Consider the following 24,579-nt stretch of genomic DNA (forward strand, 5'->3'; position numbering starts at 1 on the left):
GTTATGTTACTTTACAGAAGCTTTTGCAAAGTTAATACATCACAAATACTTACGTTTGATGCTGGTCAACCTACTTTTGGGCACTGAACAGTCTACAGCTGCTGAAAATAAGAAAAAAAAAAAGTGAGTGATTCAGTATTTACTCAGTATTTGTGGTGGATAGAAAAAACAACAATAAAACAACACAGAAAAAAATATTAATTTAATTAAAACACAGCAATTTTTCTCTATTTTAAAATATGCTAGTTATTGTGTATTTAAAGTATTAGATTGATATTAACACAGAGAATTTTTGAGATGTAGAAGTAAAATATATACTTGAAGCAATAATCATTTAAATGAAATTTCTTACAAAAGGTTTCTATATATTTTGTGCAGATGGTATTTAACTGCGCACATGAAGATAATAAGTATGTTACACAGTAGACAGAGGACAGTATTTTTGTAAGGACGGACTGGCCAAAATCGAAGCCTCCATGTACCTCCCTTTAAAGCAGATATTAAGAAAAAGAGGGATGATGAAGAGAATCAGCAGAACCACCTCTAAAACCCTGTTTCTGAAAATACCTAGAAAAAGAGTGTACAGTGTTTTGGGAGGCATTCAAAAGACATTTGTAACTCATATCCTGCAAACTTTTATGCATTTAATTTAAATACTCAGGAACTCCAGCCAAACCCTAGCATTAATATCTCTAGGACTGAGATCCCCGAGATAAGTTTATGCCATGAAGAATGAAAATAGGCTGTGAACTGTAAACAACATTAACTATCTACAGATATTTCTTAACTCTCTGCATATTAACTTTTTAAACACAGTACTTCATTCTCCTTATATGACCTTTAAAAAATAACTCTGGCTGTGATACAGTTTGTTTTCAATCGTAGCACTGACAACGATGTATTGGCAGTTCATAGTGGAGTAAACACACATTTCTAAATCAGAAATATTTTTGACCAGGATCTCACCATAACTAAGAAAGAAACAAACATGTGGAAGTTCAATAGGCTTTTAAATTCCATATTTCATAATATTTGTCTTTTCATAGATATAAGTACCTCCGCACATTAAAACGTGTGCAACAAATCATATACATTTTGGTGCTCAGTAACAGATTAGTAACAGGATTTTCTCATTTGCAAACACACGGGTTAATTTTCAAAGTCCTTAAAACTACCCAGTGCCATTGATCAAAAGATGAACAAATAATAATGAACTTTTTTAAATAAAAAAAGACAAGACACAGTGGTCTGAGATGAACTGAAAATGTTCTGCATTCATTCCTAAAATAAATTCTGTACGTTTGATATTGTAGCTATCTCCACAATTTTAATTTCAACATATTAGTTCATAATTCATTATTCCAATAAAAGCTGAATGAAGAGAACACAGCATAAAGTACCCCAAAATTAAAGTAGCATATTTGGTGGCATTTAAGGAAAATGTTTTCATACAAAACTTCCCACTCCAATAACATAACAAACTTATACAGTAGCAGCCATATCTCCTTGGTGACATCAGTCTGAGTATGGAACAGGATGTAAACTACACTTCCTACAATACAATTAATTCCCCCTTGATATGAGTCTATTCTGAAAGAATGCGTTAAATCTGGGAATAGAAAGTTCATTCATATATGCACATTTTTACCTTTGGCTGAAAGGATTTTATTATAATGAAACACCATGTGATCTCTGATCAGGTACTGGCTGGTTAGACTTCGGGAGGAGTCAATGCAGAAAGCTGTTAAGATTGAAACATACTTAAACATCATAAAGGCAGGCACAGGAATACTAAATTTTTTAACAGTTATTAGCTGCAATTCAAAGCCACAAACTAAATTACTGTGTGCTTAACTTCTCTGCCCAATGGCAGTCATTTCTCTTTAGCCGCTACTATCCCATGAAATCATCATCTCCTTTATTTTTTCCCCACTGAGCCATCAGCTCAATCAATAGCTGCAGAAATGGCTGAAGTTGGCTTATGAAAACGCCACCATGGAAACTTCCTGTTTCTCCATTCCGTGCTCTTTTGAAAAAAGTGTCTGAGGTGGCAGTACGGCACAGAAACATATGAGCCCATGTAAACTGACTGTAAAGGAATACACTTAACCTCAAGGGTTCTTTAAAGCAGTAACCATACCTATATTCCAGCTAATAAAGAGGTGGCATCTATACCTATCTGGATATCTTCCTGTTTCTAGCTAGTAGTACAGTCAATGCAAAACTCACTCCTCAAAAGTATTTTCAGTAACACAGATTAAATGCAAGTACTATTAAAGTTCACCAATTGAGGTCAATGCAAAGGTTTTAATTATAAAAACATCTTTATCATAAAAATCAATGAATTAATGTAAAAGGAACCATGTCTGCCTTCTGATAAAAGCATGTGTTACTTACCATTACTCTTAGTACTCAAGTGTCCTTTAAATGGACTTGCTGGACCACATCTGGGAATACCAACAGCTGGGTGTTCACTCACTGTAACAAAGTATCAAAACAAAACATTAGAAAAAAGAAAACTCATATTTTGGCAAACAAGATAAAGCAGAGAATCTTTCACCAAAGAACTCATGAATTACTGCAGCGGAGCTTTTTCACAGAGGAAAAAAATTGTATTTAAACATTATACTATTACTGAAGTACAACACTGTAGTTAAGTAACTCAATCTAAACACCAAGATATGATGGCAGTGGTTCACAGAGTTAAAAACCAGAAGAAATCACTAGATTACTTCAGTCTGAACTTCACATTGCTCATTAAACTACACAGAAATATGGCCACAGTTTTGTACCTATGCTAACCCATGTTTCAAAGTTTTATTGATTGAATTCCATCATTACATCAAATGACTAATGTGAAAAATATTCTGTACATAGGCAGTGATTGTGGTCACTATTACACTAAAATGCAAGCTTAATAGATTGAAGGAATAATGTTTGTGTGAAAATCATTGTATCAATGAGGACACACTATTTCAAAAATCTGTTGTTAATCCAAGAGGAATTTGGTTTGGAATTCAGTCTTCTGGCAGTTCAATAGACTGGGAGCAGATGCTGACAAAACTTAACTAAAACATGAAGGAATGGGAATTAAAGGCTCCTCCTTGAAAATAAATGCTCTACTGTCAGGCTCACAACCACTGTCTGTTACACAACCTACGATTTAAAAATCTGTATCTGCATTAATTAAGAATCTGCACCATTTTTAGTGTAAATTTTAACAGGAGATATCCTATTACTACAAATGCTAGTGTAGATAAAGCATTCCTCTAAGGTTTCCAAAACACTGCTTAAAATGTAAAGTAAAACAAACAGGATTTCTTTAATGGAGTAAACATACCACGCTTACTTAACATCAATTATAAAACCATGCAGCCAATTTCTGCAAATTTTTTCTTTTATTAAGGTCCATATGGTCTTCCCATTCCCATCCCACTTCTCACCTGTCAGTTCAAGAGTCTGCAATTGCCACATAAGCATCTCCTTGCAACTGAAGGCACCACAGCTCTGGGGCAGTAACTCCTCTGCTCTACACTCACTGGCCCCCTCCAGCTTCCCACCCTACATCAGGTGGAAAAGCAAGCTGGGCCTGCCCAAGATGACAGGGAATCTCTTCTCAGTGTCCTTCAGCTGGGTCGACAAAGGCTGGCATAATTACAGACTGACTGGGGGGTGGGGGGGGGAAGAAGCTACACCACACATGTTAAAAGCCACTTAATTCTGCCTCTCATGGCTTCTTACATCCTGCATGCTCAGCATCTGGCTTTCCAGGTTTTCCTATTTCCCACTGCTGTGTGATGACTGTTGCAGTATTACTTCAATTATGTATGTAACTACTACATTCTGTAGCTCTGCTTCAAGTGCAACAGCGTGTTGCACAAGATGGTTAACATAGTGTCTGACTATTAATTCACAGCAAAATTCACAGCAAAATTAATTGCAGCAAAACAAATAGTTTCTTTAATAACGTTTTAACATAATTCCACCAAACGTCTTACAAAAATACCTTATAAATTTCAAGTGACTACGATCCATTTGGGAAGCAACAAAACATGTCTTGAGAGAATAAATAAAAATCATGAGCATATGTGGAAATTTTTTAAGTACTTTCTTGGGACTCTGTTGTGAAATTACACTAAATCTGGATCAATAAACTCAGTCCCCAGTCTTATGAAGCCCAACAATATCCAGGCAATTTTGAATTAGTGTGAGGATTTCACACTTAGAAAAGCCAGCCTTCATATAGCACAGGCTTCTGCAGCTTTACAGTATGAGAGGCAATGTCTGCAATAATAGTGCTCTCACTATTCTTTGCTGTGAAGTTGCCACATCAGCAGTAGGAACGCAACAAGGGGAAAAAGAAAAAAAAAAAGAGAACACTACTGCAGATTTTTTCAACCCTGTCCTGCAGTTGTTTTATCTTGATGCTGTTCTCTTTAAAGCTGAAGGTTCCTGCTTATCTGTATAAATCTCAAGTGGCTCATTTTAAATTTTCCTTGGGGTACAATTCTTCCTAACCTTGATTTGTGACTTATACATACATATGAGCAAACAATGCTAAATTATTTTTAAAATATTAAAATTCCAAACATACAGTAAGAATTTATTAGATATAGAATGACTGTCTCCATAAAGACTGTAAACCTGTGTGAATAATAGCTTTCTTTCTTGTTTAAGTATTATATTCTTCCACTGTACACTATTAGATACGAGTGGCATTCTCTGTCTAGCTGGATACCCACCCTGAAACCCACGACTTCCTGAAGTACAATGTTCACAGGGTTAGAGAATGCAAGTCTTTGGGAGGACTTGCACACTAGATTGTAGTATTTCAGTACATAAAAGTTTGTCCTAATGACTGAAAAAAAACCCACATACATGCCAGGAATCTAGATAATAGCAGACACCTGAGCATCAGAAAGTTTTCATCCACAGTTGCTCAAAATAACCTTAATATCCCAGTATTTTTGTATTTCAGAGCTAGGCTCTAATTCCAGAAGGACACACAGGAGATACTGTTACACTAACACAACACAACATTTAACTCATTTTTATGTGGCAGAATCATAAAAAATAAGTCTGGGCATTGTAAAAAAGCAGAGACATTGTTACTACTGCAGTTGATTCTTCTCAGGTAAACTAAAGTACTTTGCTCTGAGTTAAGGATGATCAGAGACGCTCAGAAACCTGTTGCTTTTACTGTCTTCAGCTGGAGATGTGTCTGTTGAGCACTACGGGAAAACCAGACAATTTTGAGATGTTCACTTGCTTTGCATCACCAGCAGATGGCACACGGATAAACGCCATGGGAAAAACGACTGTCGACTGGTTTTGTCCTTTACAATTCATCCCTACCGGGCTTGGGGGACCGTGGGATGGAAGAAAAAATAGTCAGCTTTCTTCCCCATCCATCCAGCATCACGATTTCATAGTCCAGAAAAACTGTCAGAAATGGTCAGAAGGGAGAAATTAAAATATTTCTGTCTCCTCTATTTTGATTATGGACACATGGACAGCACAGAAATCGCTCCCAGTCCATGCAGAAATCCGCAATTAGCACAAGTCACAAAGGCACTGGAAACACAGCACCATTCGCCTTTGTGCAGGTGTTTATGTCCCCAGTGCTATGTCCCCAAACCTCTGCTCCTCCTACATGCTGGAACTTCTGTGCCACCGAGGAAGTTTCCAGTCTCCCATCCAACCAGCTGGATTTGTAGCCCAACTCCTGCTAATTGCAGGTTAACACCTCCCTGCTCTGCTGCCACAGGTATCTCTGAACTCCTTTAGGAAACTCCTAGGCCATTACAATGTTGACCAGTTTTCCAGGAAGTGTAGGACCTTGAATAAAAGCGTTCCTGACTGCTCAGATTTTAGGATGCCCTTGAAATGCCAGGGTTGCAGCACCCTTAGTACCTGGACCTGTCAAAAACTTTCATGCTTTTAACAAATGACATTTTCTTGCTGTTTAGAGTATTTCCTGCTCAGGCAAAATTTTATGCTGAACAGTTTAATTTCTTTTTAATATCTAGTTCGATTCTTGGGGCTCTGTCCTGGAGAACTGTAGATTTTCTCATGGCTTCAACTAAAGAATGTAAGAGTCTTCAATTTAAAAATATTTCCATTAAGGGCAGAACTTGTGCAGAAGGCTTCCTATGGGTGTCCCACGGTTCTTGCTTCTACACTCTGTGACTCTCATGCCAAAGGGACTGAGACATTTATGTAGCCTGTTTGAGGCTCTCTCTCTGCAAACCACCTTTTTCACAAAACATGTTGAAAATTTATCACGGAAAAATGGTCAAAGACATATTTTTGGCAGAAATAACGCTTAGCACTATTGAAAATAGAAGAGGCAAAGAATAATAAGGAAACCTTTCTTTTCTTAGGATCCCAGGCTGTTTCACGTGGACATTCCATCAAATGTATAATTTCTACACTAAATTCAACTTACGATACCCTCCCTATATATTCAGTCTGAAACTCAAACCTGCTTTTTATAGTGTCAAATATTTACAATTAAGATGTACATTTGCTAATGTCAGAGGAGAAACTGGAGGATTTGCTATGTGGAGGATATCTGGTACATTTTAGTATTTCTACAAAACAACTGAAAGCGTTAACGTTCAAATGTTTCACAAGTATAATTTCAGGTTGTCTCTGACTCAAACGGGTATTTGTTTAGATTCATTCTGTTTTCAAAGTTATTTGCACAATAGCAGAAACTAAAATTGAAGGCTTAGATATGTGAAGGGAATTTCAAAGGTGGCAAGATTTCCATCAAATTACATAGTAACCAAATATAAACCTCACAAAAAGATGATAACTACAAAGCATAGTAATTAGAGCACCTGGATAGCTACAGGAGTGGTGGAAGCTTTATTCATAGAATCACAGAATAGTTTGGATTGGAAGGGACCTTCAAAGGTCATCTAGTCCAATCCCCCTGCAATGAGCAGGGACATCTTCAACTAGATCAGGATGCTCAGAGCCCTGTCCAGCCTGGATCTGAACGCCTCCAGGGATGGGGCATCTACCACCTCTGGGCAACCTGGGACAGTATTGGTGCAGGACTGGGAGCAGCATGAAAGTAGTACGCATTTTGCCTACTTTGCCTATTTTCTTAAAACCATGCATGAGAGCAAGAATTTTTTCAGAGAAAATATTTCTACTTATTTTGATGGTTCTTAAATAATACATTATTTGCGAATAGGAGTACTTGTCTGAACCAAACTTAGCAGAACTGATCCCAGTACTTGCAGTACTATAGCAGTCTTAGCAGTTAGGTTTCCTGACTAAAATGAACACTTTCCACTACTTACAATAAAAAACCTTCAGCCACAATTTAAAGGTCTACGTAAATATATTTCCAGAACTGGACTGCAAACTTTTCAAGATAATTTCATTTAAGAAATTATTTCCTGAGATTTAAAACTTGGAAACTGAAACATATAATGGACTCCTATCTTTCATATACTATACATGTACATATGTGATCTAAACATACGTTTCCTCATAGATGTAAGTGGACTATACATACTGAATATAAAATCAGGATTCTCATGCTGTGTGTGGTCCTAAAGAACAGAGAGCAAATAAATTAAATATTTCTAAAAATCAATTAAATCTTTCGGTTCCTTATTACTGCTTCTATTTGCTTGTTGTAAGCTTCCCTGTGTGTGACACTACACAATAAATAAGAAAAAAAAATTAAAAACCCTTTCTCTGGAATTCCTTCCAGCTGGTATATAGGGTAAGCAATAATTACATTATTCCAAATATATTTTTAAGTTATTTTGTTTAAATTATCTTTTCATTTAAAACTTATCCTATCTTTATTCCTAATTTTACAATCTTAAAAATGATGGAAATTGGTGGTTTCAATTTGTTACTTTGTTTCCCAGTTGTTAATGGATATGCAGAATTTATGGAAATTATTTTTCTACAAAGCCATTCAGATTTGGAATGTGAATAAATACTGAAAAGAAGCCCGGTCTTTCATTACACCATTCTCCTAAGAAGGATTTTAAACACAAATATTAGACTTACTATATTTATAACAAAACTGTACTTCAGGCATAGCAAATAAAAAATACTGAAAAAATCCAATCAGGCTACCCTTACCCACCAAGACCTGTTACTTAAAGGATAATCCACAAAAAAATACAGAGACCTTAGGTGGGATATTGGATACAGGCATCTAAATCCAGCACTAGAAGCCACAAAACCTCCACTTAACTGTGTGGAGATATACAAACACCGTGTTTTCCGATGAGCAGCTCATAGACTTTACCTTGGGCTCAAAGAGCCCCCAGCCCCAGGTGGATTTAGACCTCTGGTCTCCCCATCTGTCCCTGAGGAATATGCTCATCACCCCTCCAAGGCCCCAACCCTTTTGTGCACTGATTTTTGGTGGCTCCAGGACTCTTGCATTCCTGGCTGCACAGTGGCCTCTTCACAGAGGGAAATGTAGGAAACACCTCTGTCTCTCATGGACTAGAACTGCAGCATTTGCATGAGATTTGGCAATTTGATCTCCCTGATGCTGATAAGGTCACTCAACCCAAGCTGACAAATGCTTTGCCACTCCAGCCACTACTCTGATTTATGAAGTTTTGGTGTTGTTCCTTCTTCCACTTCCCACTGCCACCTCCTTTTTTTCTCGTCTTCTGCAATACCTCAATGCTCTAAACCAAAAATAGTGAGATACCTTTGTCCAAGTGGATAATTCTAGCAACTACATGTGAAAGGAGGTTTGTGCTGCGACTTTAATGTAAGTCATGGATGCTCTACCACTATCACCCTTATTCTACCAACTAGTTAAGTGATCTTTTCAGTGAGCTTCCTGTTACAAAGTCACTCTTCCAACTCTGCACACACTAACAGTACAGTACAGCACTAATGCTGTACACATCCTGAGGAACAGAAGTAGTTTAAATAACCCCTGTGAAATTCTAAATGACTTAAAAGTGGTGACAGAAAATCCTTCAAGCATCTAATCTAACACATCTGAAAAGGTCATATTTAAAGGAATGAAATTAGGACCTGAAATGTAGGTTTCTCTGGTTTTGGTACTATGAGAATTTTTAAATCAAAGCATCCATTAACTCTTTATGCTACGGAAATTGTTGTGCATATGAATACAACATAGAAGTGTACAGAGCAAACACCGCTATCTCAAAGTACATTAAGAGATTAACCTGGTTACAAAAATCCACACTGGATTTAAACTTTATTTCAATTAGAAACTATTTTTTATATTTTTAACTATTTTTCTTTTATATTAGCATGATTATATACTTAAAAAAAAAAGAAGAAGAAGAAGAAGAATAGGGTGCTCTATTAGTAGTACTGCTAATGAGGTCTCCTTTCCTACTGATGCAGCTTACATCTTCCTACCATACCCCCTGAACTTTTTGTTGCCTTTTCCATGGTCATTCTTTCCCTCACTCTGACCTCCCTTGCTTGCTCAGCTGTGGCTGCTGAGGTGGTATAGGTGTTATAATCTGTCGTCTAGTTTAAGCTTCTCTGATTGCTTGTTCTTGGCTGACTATTTCTTATCCTCTACATGAGTATCTGAAAATGCACAAAGACCAGAATGACTTTCACTTAAAAAATGTATGTTAATTGGCTGGATTTTCTCCTGCCCAGCCACTGACCTTTGTACCACTAAGACTCCTACTTCTTACTCACAGCTGGGTGAAATCAACTAAAAGATGCAGAACTGGAAAGAGGAAAAAGCTGGCAGAGAACAGTGACCCCCCACGGGCTCCTTCTTTAGCAGACCAAGTTAAAACGTGGCAAGTCTCCGCTGCTTTTCTGAAGCACCTGTGCAATCACAAGAGACCTTCAGTAATGACTTTAGATTTAGCTGGTTGCTGAATGCACTGTGTTCCACTTTATTTGGAAGTTACAGTGGGGCAAAATTGAGCACTTCATAGTCACAGCTGTATTTTTTCCAGTTCAGGCAAGCAAAACAAAAGTGTCATAGACCCATTTCTGGTTTCAATAGGAATAGAATAGAATTTCTTTGTTCAATAGGAACAAAGCTCACATAAGTTCTGAGAGTACATAGTCTTAGATGCGAAACTGGCTTTAACAGAATCATATTTAAAGTTTATTAAGAAGTGGCAGAATCCACCAGAGGAAAAAATATAGTTGTTATTTTATAAATTCTGTGATACAAAACTTAATGAATAAAGTCCCAAGAAGCTAGAATACCCCAAATTTGGAATAAAGTCACAAATGTTCCATCTGAATTTTGCACGGGATCATTTGTGCCAGAAGAAAAACATGATGAACGTGATACAATGTATCACTCCCTGACGTATGCACCATACATAATCTTCTAAACCACTAATTAGATGGGCGCTATTTATACCCTTACTACACTGGATTACACAAAAGCTCTTCTTTCCACCTACTCCCAGTGCCTAAGAGCTAGGTCTCTCAGTCCTTTACAACTAATAATCTAACAGTATTCTGCATAAATTAAAACCATTTAACCAAAATTATGCTTCAGTTTCAGAGTCCAACCTGCCTCTGATAAATTTAAGAAATCTCATAAAATAGTAGCATACAGTAGCCTTAAAATATGCTAATTGAGTTATATTTGACAAAATAATTCTTGACAAATGTTTGTTACAACTGTCCTAGCTACAAGCTTCGCATGAACAATAAGGGAAAATTTAGATGCGGGTTATTGCTCTATTCATATTCCAAAAGCAGAAACAAATGGCTGTGTCTGTCAGCAGCACCTTTTGTGACACAAATAGCAGGCAGAAGCAAATGAATCTAAGTTAGTCCCATTGCCATTTGCTTGGGCAGCACCTCTACAGTTCACAGTGGCACCAGCAGTTGCTGATTTTGCAGGTATAAGGGCTTGTGTTCCAGAAGTGACCATACTACTGGTAAATGGTACATGTATAACTATCAATACTCATATCACAGTTCAGAGATTGTTATTAGAATTTGTGCCTACAAGGAAGTCCCTCCCCATTCAAGTTGTGACTTCCACCCTCTCATATTTCTAACTGAAAAATACATTAGCAAAATTCTAATGCACAACCAGCCTCACCCAGAATGGAGAGCAGCGCAACCTTGAACCTCTGTGCTCCAGAGACGTTGTCGGATATAATCTAGAGCAAAACAGCTAGTAGGGTTAATGATGTGAATCCTGTTTACTTTAGCACATATTTCACTTGAAGCATGCAAGAAATCTTCGATGACATGGGACCAACCAGATACTTAAGTTCTATTACAAATTTAAATTATTTGCTGAACGGAGATGGGATTAGTCACATAGGGTGACTAAAACTCACTTAACAGACTCTTTGATTAATGGTCAAATCAAGGACAGGTTTAAGTGATTTGCTGAGCCAAGGTTTTAATTTAGTAAAAAGTTAAGGATGGAGATTAATATTTTGCAATTGCAGTTAAAATGTACTATTTTGTTTCAAATATAACTTCTAAACACTCTTCCTTCTTTGAAGATACAAATACGTTCTTTTCCAACTTCCCCCCCTTCTGAAAATTCAAATTAGTTTTACCAAATTAATGCTTGAACTTTAAAAAACTATTTGTTCAAGTGACAAATGAAGGAATACAAAGTAAAAAAAGCAGCTTGGAAGTAATTGCTGTGTGTTAGCACCCTTCCAGCTCCTGTCAGATCAGTGCAAGGATTTCCTGCAATGCAAGGAAAATCTAAATAAGATGGTGTTGCCTGTAATGATGCGAAGTATTTAATTTTGGTTTAGAATCTTTGAAGTCTGTGTAAACTGCCTAAACTTAAGAGCAGCCTCCATACAGCAATGATGATGACTTCCTCATCACTGTAACAGAAAAGTGACACAAATGCATGTCATTGATTAACAATAAGCATATGATTTCATTGCTGTTCAGTTATGTGCCAATCACTGGCTGTGGGAATTAAACAGCCCAATGCAGAAGACTGGATTTAAACAACAAAGCTGGTTTAGAGTTACAGTATTCAGATTATTTGAGGTCATACTATAAATCTGAGACTATATTAACTGACTCCTAAAATTACTACAGTAAATAACTTGAAGGTTTATACCTGGAATTAGGAAAAAACACAAAGGATTAATTCTTCAATATTTTTATCAGGGAAAAATCTCAACCTTATTTGAACTTTGAAAAGTCCTAAATGCAAATCCTATATAGTCCAACATTTAAAAAATATATATATAATAAAATATTTCTGCTCAGTATTCTCACTAGAAAAAAAAAGAAACTCTGATAGAAAATAAGTATAAAATTTTGGTGCGTTCTTTAAAATGACAAGGCCAGGTCTGAACAAGAAACTTTGCACAGAGTACACTACGACATGAAATAGGATGTCCCACTTCTGTATTAATGTTCTGGATAGACAATTTTCTACCAAAACCGCAAACATGATGAGTTCTGCCTCTGTCATAAACTGTCTGCAAGCTGTTCTGCCAAGTTGGCTCAGGCACACATTCCCAGGTTAGCTCACCTTAAGGAATTAGTATTCCTATCTGTGCTAATCCCTGTTGTCTGTATGGAGTCTTCCTGTGTGTCCATGAAACTAGACATGGGGCTGTTCATTCACACACTGCTGACTCTGTGATAACATCCTATGCAGACAACCAATTGCTTCCCATGTAAAGAGACATAACACTCATTCTTTCCTACTTTTAAATTATTTAAAAACAGGACCCATTCACATAAAGCTTGCTGCAACCTGAATGCAATTCAGACCTTACATCCTATTTATTCAAATTTTGCGGTCAACAATCAAGCATACTTTCTGATTGACCATAAAAATATTTTGACAATCAAAAATATGAGTAGCCAGAAAAAGGATAAATTTATCATAAAATGGCCTTGACACTATATAAGAGAGAATAAAAAATTAGATGCACAAGATACTAGCTTTTATTCTGAATTTCATATTCCCATGCAGTATTAGAATTCATGTTAAAACTCTACTTTGATATCAGACATCTTCCAGAGTGACATCCGTCACCATCTCCAAAGACTGGAACTGACACTGAGATGTAACATGAAAGCATAACGCTACCTCACAAGATCTGACCTTACGCAGCGATGTGTGATTTCACATTACAGCGCAGCACTGAATAATTCCCACCATTGTTTTACGTTATGTATGTCATCCAGTTCACATCTAAAAATATTTTAAGTATTTTCCAAGAGCCAGAGTTAGCTTGTGCAAACATTTTTACATGTTTATGCCTATTTTTATCATGAATGACAAATGGTCTTGAGATTATCCATACGAATAGAGCCCAATAGCAGCCCACGGCTGGGGAAGGCATCACTTTATAAGAGCTTCAAAGCTTTCAAGTCTTTTAGTTTTTCAACTAAACTTGCATTAAAATCACACCAAACCAAAAAACTTGCATCTACATCCAAATGCCATGTAAGTGATGTTCTACACACAGGGTAAAATCCACTATAATCCATGGATACCAGTTGTGGGGATGAAAAAAGTTGACTCCAAATGGCACAGAAATTTAGGCCTCAAAAACCAAGTGGCTGATACTGAAAGCCTGAAACATTCAGCACAGCAGCACCCGTTAAAACACACACACGTTTGTGATGATGGCTGTAAGCTGGACAAGGAAAGGCCACATTTCTAGGGGGATTATGACCTTCCAGGGGTTTTACATGTAACGCTCCACGGGCCCAGCAGCCAAGCCCCGTTCGCTGAGCCTGCACGTGGCTGTTTTCACGGCCGCACGGGTGCCCCATAGCACGGGCCCGGCTCCCCACGCGTGACAGACAGGGCGGCACAGCGAAGGGCAGCCGGCTGTGAAAAGAGCCAGTCCCGAAACGCCAGCGCCGGCCGCATGGCCCGGGCAGCCTCCGCCATGGCAGCGGGGAAGGGGGGGACACCGCCCGCCCCCAGCCCCAGGCGGAAGACGGGGAGAGGGGCCGCGCTCGGCACTCCCGGCCGGCAGGGCCGGGAGAGGCCGGACGCCAGCGCAACCCGCCCAAGCAGCTCCCGCCCCGCCGCCTCCCGCTCCCTTCCACCCGCTCAGCAGCGGAGCCACCACCGAGCCCCCCGCACCTCGGCTCCGCCTGCCGCCGCTCTCCATCCTCAGCCCCATGCTCCCGGCCGGGCCCGCAAGGGCGGCGCGAACCGGCGCTCCGCTCCGCGGCGGGCGGGGCGGGGCGGGGCGCTGGGCCTGGGCCGCCGCGGCCTCTCTCGGCCGCCCCACGCGTTGCCATGGCCACGGGAACGCGGCGCCGGGCGGCCAGGCCGCAGCCGCGTTCTCCGGGCCGCGCCCTGTAGGGGGGCGCTCCCCCAGCCCCAGCCCCGGGCTGGCGTGCGGAGGAGGCGCAGGGCGCTGCGGGGGCTCGCTCGCCCCTCGGGCTCGGCCCCCAGATGTCTCTTCAAGCGGTGCATTACAGCCCAGCGAAACTTTCGCCACGATAGTGAAAGGTGTCCTAAATATTTAAGCTTTTTTTCCTGTAACTTGGCAGGAAGTCGAAGAATAATGGATGCCAGGGAGTGACTTAAGGCGGCTCGCTCATATTTCAAAGAAGCAAATGACAAATCGAGAGCCTAGAGCGTTCCCAGTGTGTTATGCTGAGGAAATCCATTCTCAGTATCTTTCAAAATAAAGAGCAGCTTAGAAATGAAACACAAAAGTAAACTTTTGAAAAGCAGCATTTGATCCCATCACTGATAAATGCATTCATGCTGATGTGCTGGATTTTACCTTTTTGAGGAAGCTGTAGGCTTGTTTTTTTTTGTCAGGCAGGTTGCTATTTTCCTTATAGTGAAATCTCAGAGGATTTTTGAAGGAAAACCTTTTTGTGTGAAGCTTTTTCTCACTGATCAGCCAGGGTACTGCAGTCACCTCCATAGCCAGACACCTCAAACAAGGCTGTGTTGCGACATTCCCCTTCACCATCTAGAAATGATTGTTAATTATAGGCTAAATACAGTTTCTTAAGCGATTTGCTACCCTTCTTTAGATGCCAGGAAAAATAGTTTGCGTGTAGTTCAACATCACAGCAAAATCAAGGGGATGGTATGTTAGAACAATTTTTCTTTCCTATTTCTGCCTCATTCAAAGCTCACAGTAAATCACACAAACATTTCATGCTGCGTGAAACCTGTAGTTTATCTACCCCAATACTTTGTGTAGGCTCTACCAAGTGCTTCCCAAAACTTTCAGTAGTCAACTATTGCACATTAGCTGAAATGTCTTGCTAACCCCTAGCTGTTGGTGGTCAGCCTGTGATTTCCCTTATAATTTCAGATGTTCCCATTAGTTGTATGAAGTATTCTTTGGATGTGGCCTTAGTCCTTCTGCTCCATGTTGCAGTAATCATTTTTGGCAGTTCTGTAAAATCATTTGTACATGTAGTTGGTGTTAAGTATGTCTGGGAGAGGTCAGGAGAGGGAATATATGCCTTGGAAACCTGTCCATCCTGCATCCTGTGGTGATTGTCTGTCTTTCTGACTACCTTTTTTTATAAAGAACCTATTTCTATGGCGTTTCAACTACTGTCAACCATGATGCCATGAACACCTTACCTTTTGTCAAAACAAAATAATTTGATGGCATTTTGTAATTTTCTCTTATGTCTCTTGGATGTGAGAGCAATGTCATGGACAGTATCTGTTCTCACTCCTCTACACACAACTTGCAAATCCAGAAAGCCCCCAAATCAGTTTTGTGGTTTTTGTTTTGTTTGGCTTGGGTTTGGTGTGGCTTTTTTGGCCTTTTTTGTTTGTTTGGTGTTTTTGTTAGTTTGTTTGTTTCTTTTCCTCTAAAGCAGATTTTTGATTGCACCTGAAATTAGAGATTTGGGGAAAGGACTTCAGGAAATTAGTTATCATAGTTCTTGTATTTCAGGGTCTCCGGTTTATACTTTTTTGATATAATACAAATAGTTAAATCAGTATATTTTAGAGACAGAGATTTCAATAGTTTCCATTTCAGATACCTGAAAATACTAGAGAGAATGTAAGTGCATGAGAGTCTTACCTTTATGTGGTATTGTAACCATTAGCTGTAATAAGCTTTATTGACTGCAGAGATTATGCTACTGAAAACACTCCTCTCTTCTCTCTTTTTTCTTTCTTTTTTTTTTTTTAATGAGCTGCTCATAGTAATATTTTTATACTTTTAAAATACTTTTTTTTTGTTTCATTGTCCAAATTCTGAATTTCAAGTTCCTGAATTCTCAATGTGTGGTACCCAACATGCACTAAGTAAGTAGGCTGTTCTGTCCAACCCAAATGAAGTATTTCTCATAGTCTCCTCTCTATTCCGATAATTTTTTCCACCATGCAGATAATTAAAACACCCAAATATGAGTGCTTTTAGAAACATATCACAACTATTGCCCTTGTTTCTAGGCAACACTGGGAAAATGTGGTGATTTCTACTAGTTCTCTCTCAATCAGCAGCCACAGCATGCTGGAGGTGTCCTGGCTCTCAAATTTTTGACCTCCAACAGCAACACATACAAAAGCTGTATGTATTTCTAATTGGTCTGACTTGTGGTCCTTTGGCCTTTGGCTCCCTTTGGTCTGTGAGAGTGTATGTGTTTTAAGTGTAATTAAAAAGTAACCCAGATGTACAGCAATGTGCTAACACATTAAGTCATGTAACATGTACTAAATAAAAATAAGCCTTCACAAAAATGGAATAAGTCCTGGACTGTGATCCACCCAAACAAATACAGAAATAATTAACGCATATTGCTGCAGAGAGCCTACCATTGTTGAAGAAGCAATAATATGACAAACCCTCTACAATCTACCCTTTCCCAATTTCAAAAGAGGAAACACAGCACTGACTGTTGTTTTCTATCTCTTTCAGCAGGGCATTTCCCCCTTTTCCTTAGAACGCAGTACAGCAGAACAGGATTTTTAAATGCAACTACACTGGCTAGGAGTGAAAGCAGTGGGAATATGAGAGTCACATTGGCAAGTGTAGGTGGGCATCTGTCCCTACCCTGACACAGGCCTACAGACCTATTGCTGTCTTGCCTACTGCCTCTGCCATGGGTATCATCCAACGCAGGCACCTAACTGCTGTGGAAATGTTATTGTCTGTATGGCAATAGTAGTCAGAGATTTTTGTAGAGCTGGGGCTTCAGTGAGAAAGATGGTGCAGGAACAATTCAGAGGAGATGGTCCACGTCTTTAAAACTGCAGGTTTTAATACTCTGTAATTTAGAACGCAATAGAGGAGCTAATCTAAAGTAAGAGGGAATGCGATAAGAAAGATGAGGGGAACTATAGGAATATCTAATGACATAAGATTTCTATGAGCACAGTGTTAAACCATGCTATTTATCATCTTAGAAGAAAAAGTCTCCCCTGCAATACAAATAACTACTACCAAAAACCATTCAGGTTCAGGTGCAGACATACTCTGGTACAACTATTTTTTCTCTTCAGTTCTATAAAAAGTCTTATAAAGTGACTATCCCTGTGATACAAGAGTCTTTTAAATATGGCGAGGAAGAAACCTCTATAAATTGCATAAGATGTTATTCCCAGCTGTAATGTAAAACCTAGTAGCTGGAGTGACTCAAAATCTGCTTATATTTATTCTTATACTGTGTCATTTTCTGTTTATCTACTGTTCCCATGAAAGTTTGTAGACAAGGCTTGTATGTGAAAAACTGTCCTTTATTAGTTGACTGCTTAGAGCTGCTCTTTCCTCATTACTTTACTTGAACTATTAGGTATTAAAGAATAGAGACTGCAGTAACTAATGGATTAAGTGGAATTTTAAAGGGGAAAAACTACATAAATATCATAATTCAATTGTCTAGACCAGAAGAAATGCTTTATTTTCTAATAGATTTGCCTAGTGTGCCACATGGAAATGCTTAATCATAGTAATTAATGAGAAAAAGGATGAAACCAAATTTTTAATATTTCAGTTAATACCAGAAAACTAGGACTCTGATTAGATAAATATAAATGACACAATCCCATTAAATCCAGTGAATCTATTCCTTCTTAGGCCAAGATGGATCATCTATTATATGTCTACCCAGCCCATGGCAGGCAGACAAGGGAAGGTCAGTGTGACATTTTGTGTGGCACATCCACCTTCTGCACGGCTACCGCCGCATGCTCAGGCTTGCCTAGCAGTGTATTAATCCATGCGTGTGCTAGAACAAATAGGATCCTGTGTGCTGAAGAGCCTTCCTTTAACTTTGCCAAGGTCGAGAGGAGGAGTTCTTGTGGGCAGCTTTAGAATTGCCTACAAAAGACAATATAGATATATTGTGATTTTCCACAGCACTTTGATGTATCTGCATGAAAGTGAAATACAGTTTTACTAGAAACAGGCTGAAACTCCCAACTAGAAGAGTTTGTGGGGTTTATTTCCCTTTATAAAGGCACTGTAATGACATTGCTTGTGTGGTTTTGCATACTGGAAGATGAAGAATGCAGACTGAGGAAATCTCTTGCATGCTGTATTTCATAAGTAATAGCAATTTTGGTCATGTTGACCACTCATAACTATGTGTGAAGGAAAGAGATGGGGAAGAAAATGACAGGAATCAAAATGGAGGGTATGAAGTTAAACTGTTGCAATGAAGTCCTCTAAGAATAATTTTTCTGTTGAATCATTAATAGTAAAAAAAAATCTTAGGAAGAATTACCGTATTTTCTGTTATATGGCCTAGGCCTTCCCTTCAGCTAAAAGTTACATTCCGAGGAAAGCATCTGCTACTTACTAAATGTGTATGTTGGTGCTGACATCATAAAACTTCAGGAATATCCATGTTCAGATTTACAGAGAACCTGAATTTTACTGTTTTAAAATTTGGTATACAAGGTTGGGTTTTTTTCACCCTTTGCTGCAGACATGCATCAGAAAAGAAAGGGACTTCAGTTTGATGGATGTTTCACAGGCCCAAGCATCACAATACTCAGGGTCTGTTTATAGCTTTGTCAGTGACTTTTGTGACCTTATGTACACTGGTTCAGGTGCCTGAGTAGGCTGCAGTCTAAATCACCTTAATGTGATTCATGATTGATAGTAAAAATGGATAAAAAGTTAGTGCACTTGCTTGCATTTTTGGGGTGAGCCTTTTTGCACTGTGCTTATCATCAAAAGCAATGGAAATGACATCTGTCCTTTGTATAATAAATATCAAAACTGCAGATTACGTGATACGGATGAGACTTAAGCAGAGATATGTAAGACTTTTTCCCCTCCTAGTCCTGTTTTCCTTTAGTTCTGCATTGTATAACTGATTTGCTTACTCAGCATAAATTCAACCCTTCTCAGTATTGGCAATACCTTCCAATTTCTGCCATTTCTACATCCCATATATTATAAATATGTGCAATTACCTATTTTACAAAACATACTGTGAAAGTATCAAAAGTCTTCCAAGACTGGTCTTCCATGATCATTGCCAGTAATCTCTCTCCAATCCTTGTAGTTTATGTATCAAGAAAACCTGTTTTGTCTCCCTTTTAGCTAAGTGCATTTCAAGAAACTCTCAGGTTCTGTTTGGTTAATAAAACTTATTAGGTTTTGTTGCCTTTATGAATTACCTCCACATGCTCTTGGCTTCTACTTTCTTAAAAATACATCCTTGAAGAGTGTTGAGGTCAAACTAGCAGGCCTGTCACTACGTGAATAATTTTTCTCCTTTCTGGATTACAGATACTATGTTCACAATTTTCCAGTTATTTGGTGTCACCTTGAACTTGGTAACTTGGTTATGGCTAGTCATGTTCACCTCCATACAATTATCTTTTGCTTTTTTTTCCAGTTTTCTCAGAACTATGGAAGGATTTCTTGAGAAACTTCATTGTGTTGTGAAACTTCACAAGCTCACACTATCTGATAGGTAAGGACCAGTGTCCTCACCTTTGTCTGTAAAGGACCGACACAACTGGCACACCTGACAACCATGAGGCAACACGCTCTTCACCAAGTACCCAATCAAATATAAATTAATACCGTGAGTTAGAAAATATTGTCAGACTCTTTCCACCTCAGCAGAAGTTATGGGGAAGGAATTTCTGTTCAATTTACTGGAAGTGTAGTAAATGATTCTTAATGGTGTTTGTTAATCATATCTCTAAGTCTAGGGATTGTGGAGATAGCAATTTAAGACACGTTACTTGATTGATTAAACCCTAATGTAAGTTTTAAATAGCCTCAGTTTTTCCTGGTCTTAACAGTATTAGCCATTTTTTAGGTGGAATAAACTATCTGAGAAGGATTCTATGATTCTAAGGAAGACGACATGTAAAACAAAGCACTCGTGACTAAAACAAAAAGGAGGTGAAGGCAAGGCACCCCGTGAGACCATTGTCTTTAGATTTGCAGATATGGAGATATATTTTCCTTGTTGCTTTGGAAATGACTGAAGATAAATTGTTTCTTTTATTAGAAGTTGAGATAGTAGCAAAAATCTTCCATTTACAAAGTACCAATGGGGATGGGGTAGTTCAGACACATCAATTCTGCTCCTTTTTCTTTGTAAGAGAAAATGATTGCAAGTTCATTTGCTGAAAAGAGAGCTAGACTGCCTTTTTTGGCTACTGATAATTTTCTTTTCATTTGAAGATTTCAGTGGCCATTTCTTTTGGATCTCTGTAGGTTTTGAGGATTACATTACTGGTAACGAGCTTATGTTTGCTGTGTTGTGGCTGCTGCACTGTCACTGATCTGAAAACTTGTTTCTCCAAAATAATGAAATGTATAGCTACATTGGTTTACTTTTGTTGGTTCCCATGGCAGCCTCTCCAGCTCTAAAGATGCTATGGGCTGTCAGACTGTTGTGTATCCAATGTTTGCAACAGCTGGATTTCCTCCTACCACTATGTGTGAATCAGAAACAACTGCTAACAAAAGGAAGTTGACTGCCTTTTATTACTAACCCCTGATTAATGAATAATGAATGTCATGGTAGAGGATAAAGTAAGCCAAAAATAGATGTTTGTTTTAGTGACATCATTCCTAAATCCAAAACTGAAATATTATTCATTTTGGAAAATTTCATGACGAACAGCCGCAATCTTAGAGATTTTTCATGCACAAAGCACCTGTCCACTGTATCTCAAACCTGTTGTTTTGTAAACCCCACTTGTTTAAATATCCATCCCAAATCACAGTGGACCAGAAACAAACCAGGTCCTGTCTTCCATGAAGATGCCACACCTCTGAAGCAGAAAAAACATGAGATTCCTACAAGAAACAAAGAAACAATAGGATCTCAGCTTTTCTGTAGCTTACCTTGAGTATATGTCTTTACCTAGTTACGAAAGAAATAAAATGCTTTACAATATTGAAAAACGTGGAAAATGATGAAAAAAAGTTTCCTTTGTAAATAAAATTGCAATATATCTTCAATGAATGCATCTTTATTTTATTCAGATTTTGACCGCTGCTTTTCAAGACAGCAGAATAAAGATTGAAAAGACAAAGAGAATTTCAGGAGTGAGTTGATGTACAAGGTTTATGCAAAGATTTTTAGGGAATAAACTACTGGAATAAGAGGTATATTTTTACTGAGCGATATGAGAGTAACAGATATGTATAAGTCATGATTCTTATATTACTTCTTTAACAGCAATATTTTTCAGTATAGCAGGCTGGCTTCTTACATCCTAAAATTACAATTTTTTTCCTGATTAAGTGGCTGGGCTTTGGAAAATCTCATTTTCATTCTTCACTGTGTTCAGGACTCTCATGAAATTACATGAGATGCTAGACCATTCTATACACCAATTACCTCATCTGTAAATGGCCATAATAATATTTATTCTAAAAGGTTTCCGTGATTCACTTTTGCTAGTAGAGTGTTTTCAGATATCCAGCTGGAAGATTCTAAAGAAAATACAATTAGCTGTGTTATATTTCTCTTTGAAATATCAAGTACAGGCATTGGAAAAGGCAAGTTATTGATCTATCTAGCAAGGACATGTAATGGCAAACTTCCACACCTGTTTATATATTTAGCAGCAACTAATGGCAGTAGAGTCAAATTTCTGTCAACATTTTTATAACCATAGCTGCTCTGAGTTCCAACTTGACATTCAGAAAACTTGCACCATAGGTGTACACATTTGCACTACTTCTGAGTTCTGCGATGGAGTCCATTTTCATCACTGTCTGTGCAGACAGCTAATTATGATGGCGATCATTCATTCCATTGCCTTTTTTCACTCATTGCTCACCAACATTGTTCTGTGCTAAATTATTTTCTTCTTTCATCCCACTAGCGTGGTTATAATACTGTTGGATTGAGTGGTGTGTACTTAAAATGAGATCCACAAGGTACATAGGTGCCTAACTGCCATTTACTCATTCAGTGTTGCTTGCCTAAATACCTTCATGAACTTGTGCTACATTCATTTATAAGTATGGATCAGGACTAGTTGTTTCGGATCCATGAGTTCTTGAATGGTCAACTGGAGGTGATTTAATGATTTAAACTTTTTCTCGGAATGAACACTCAGCACTGTTTGAAAACTGTTTTTTTTTTCAATGTGTCTTCAAATGGGGATGGAAAATCACTTGTCAGTTTTGAAAGCTTTAGTTGACGGCCTCTGTAGCAAAAATAGTCACCAATCCCCGGATAAAAGAGGCTGGTTGTAGACACTCTGCAACAGTTAGCTTACAAAGTTAATGTATAATACATTTTTCCATTATTCAACATAAAAATATGTTATCTCAGTACACTTCCCAGCTCACATAACCTCTTTACTGCTTTTATATTCCCAGACTACATATAGTCCAGAAGCTTACTATAATTATATATGGCGACACATTTCTTTTTATGGGTAACAGAATGAAATGCATGTCACCTGTTGGTTTGTAGGCTGTAGCAGATCTGCTGACTGTAAGAAGCCACTGCCTATGGGTTGATTCACAGTGAGCTTCTCACTTTGCTGAGAGTATGTCATGTGTGAATAACACTGCAGTCTCTTGCCATGTTGCATCTAATCTGTTGTAATTCCACTATATCTGCTCCCACAAAATACTATGAAACAGTTAATGAAATGTAGAATATGATAATCAGGGTAGGTGTTGTAGAAGGTGATGCTATGTACTAGAATGGATTCAGTCTTTTTATTGCTTTCTTTTTTACCAACTCCACTAGATTCCACTCATGGCTTTGTATTTGTGTTTCTTGTTCATGACTATATATGTGTGTGTGTGTATAGTTGGTGTAGAAACTCAAATTGGGATGCACCTAGTGTTAGGCTACACGTCTTGACAAATGCAAGAATAGCTTTTTCCTTGCTGTTACATTAAGACATGCAGTTGTGAACTGTTTTCCTGATTGTTATTATAGTACCTGGCACACTGTTCCTATAATTAATGCTAATGTTTTATAATTTACACTGAGAACATAGCCCCCATTGTTACTACAACAGAATAATAATCTATTGTTTCGATTTTACTTGAAATAGAATCCTATTTCAAAGTCATTTTCCCCTGAGAGATCCAGCACTGGAGGTGTCACTGGTGTGCAGGTACAGAGACTCAGGCAGTTCAGCATGTTAGCCTTTCAAACAGTGGCTAAACTATTGGTTGCAAAAGTTACACATCTGTGTGGCTGAAAAGACACGTCCTGAGCTACAAAGTTGAGGGAAGGTGCAGGAGAATTCTCGTAGTCAAACTGAATAGGAAGCCTCATGTCATTCCTTATTCCACAGCTGCGTACTAATATTCCATATTTTGGGAACAGCTTCTTACTACACGAGCCATGTGAGAAATATGTTACCTAATTTAGAAAGTAGTAAGGCTCTTCTAAGTACTGTAACAACAATCATTAATGCAAGAGTTGTAGTCAGCCCTTTATATGCTCAGTATAGCTTCTTTCTTCCCCTGCAGTTCAGAGTAGAAAAGAAACAGGCATGACTAAAAGCTATAGGAGGACTGGTCACAGTGGATTGTGTCTGTGCAGATTGTTCCTCCCTACTTTAACTTTTCTATAGCTGCATTAATCCTCACATTTTATCGGCTGCTGAGATGATACCCTGCATTAAAAAACACTGACAGGAACAGCTGCAGTTAGGGCCATACTCGATTTTAAGAAATGATGAAAGTTCTCAGTAAAATAGGTTCTAAGACAATGCTGCTGAGGACAGCATTAAAGTCTTCGGTGTGTATGGCCCCTGACCCTGCCCCGTACCCTTTTTATGTCAAGGCCATCTATTCTTCACTCCTTAATTTGTATCACTGTGGTTGGGGTTTTCCTGTTCCCTTTTTACCTTTTTACTAGCATGGCTGCCTGTATTTCTGTCAATATGTTCCTGACGTTGAATGCCCTTCATCTGCTGCCCCTCGTTTTCCCTCTCGGCTGTTTTGTGTGCTGCTCTTCCCCTGAGCCTGCTGCTATGTTCCTTTCCAAAGTCTGCATTGTCACTGCATTGACACTGCATTGCCTTGGCAGGCCAAGCTCTCACATGGGCCAGGAAGCTTACGCACCAGGGAGGCTCAGACCCGGGTTCTCTTGCATCCCCTGTTTCTGGCCCAGGACCAGCCCCCCGGGTCCGCCCGGGCTCGGCTGCGGGGCGGCCGGGGAGCGGAACTGGCCAGGGTCCTGAACGGCGTCAGC

General features: G+C 38.6%; 1 protein-coding gene across 5 annotated transcripts in view; it reads right to left on the reverse strand.

Moving 5' to 3' along the window:
* SPATA7 (spermatogenesis associated 7) overlaps window positions 1-14,443 on the reverse strand; it is a 43,387-nt gene extending 28,944 nt beyond the window's left edge. For 2 of the 5 annotated variants that reach the window (XM_065063733.1, XM_065063731.1), the window contains exons 1-4: window positions 14,069-14,223; window positions 2,398-2,478; window positions 1,649-1,741; window positions 54-98 (exon numbers count right to left, since the gene is read on the reverse strand). In XM_065063733.1, the coding sequence (XP_064919805.1) occupies window positions 54-98; window positions 1,649-1,741; window positions 2,398-2,478; window positions 14,069-14,108 (259 nt within the window). In that variant the 5' untranslated portion in view covers window positions 14,109-14,223. Of the gene's footprint in view, window positions 1-53; window positions 102-1,648; window positions 1,742-2,397; window positions 2,479-3,443; window positions 3,666-14,068 lie in introns of those variants that run through there. The other 3 variants (XM_065063734.1, XM_065063732.1, XM_005506199.3) reach the window with 3 other exon arrangements.
* Window positions 14,444-24,579: the final 10,136 nt, after the last annotated feature.

The sequence above is a fragment of the Columba livia genome, chromosome 5 (assembly GCF_036013475.1).
Source record: "Columba livia isolate bColLiv1 breed racing homer chromosome 5, bColLiv1.pat.W.v2, whole genome shotgun sequence".
Lineage (NCBI taxonomy): Eukaryota > Metazoa > Chordata > Aves > Columbiformes > Columbidae > Columba > Columba livia.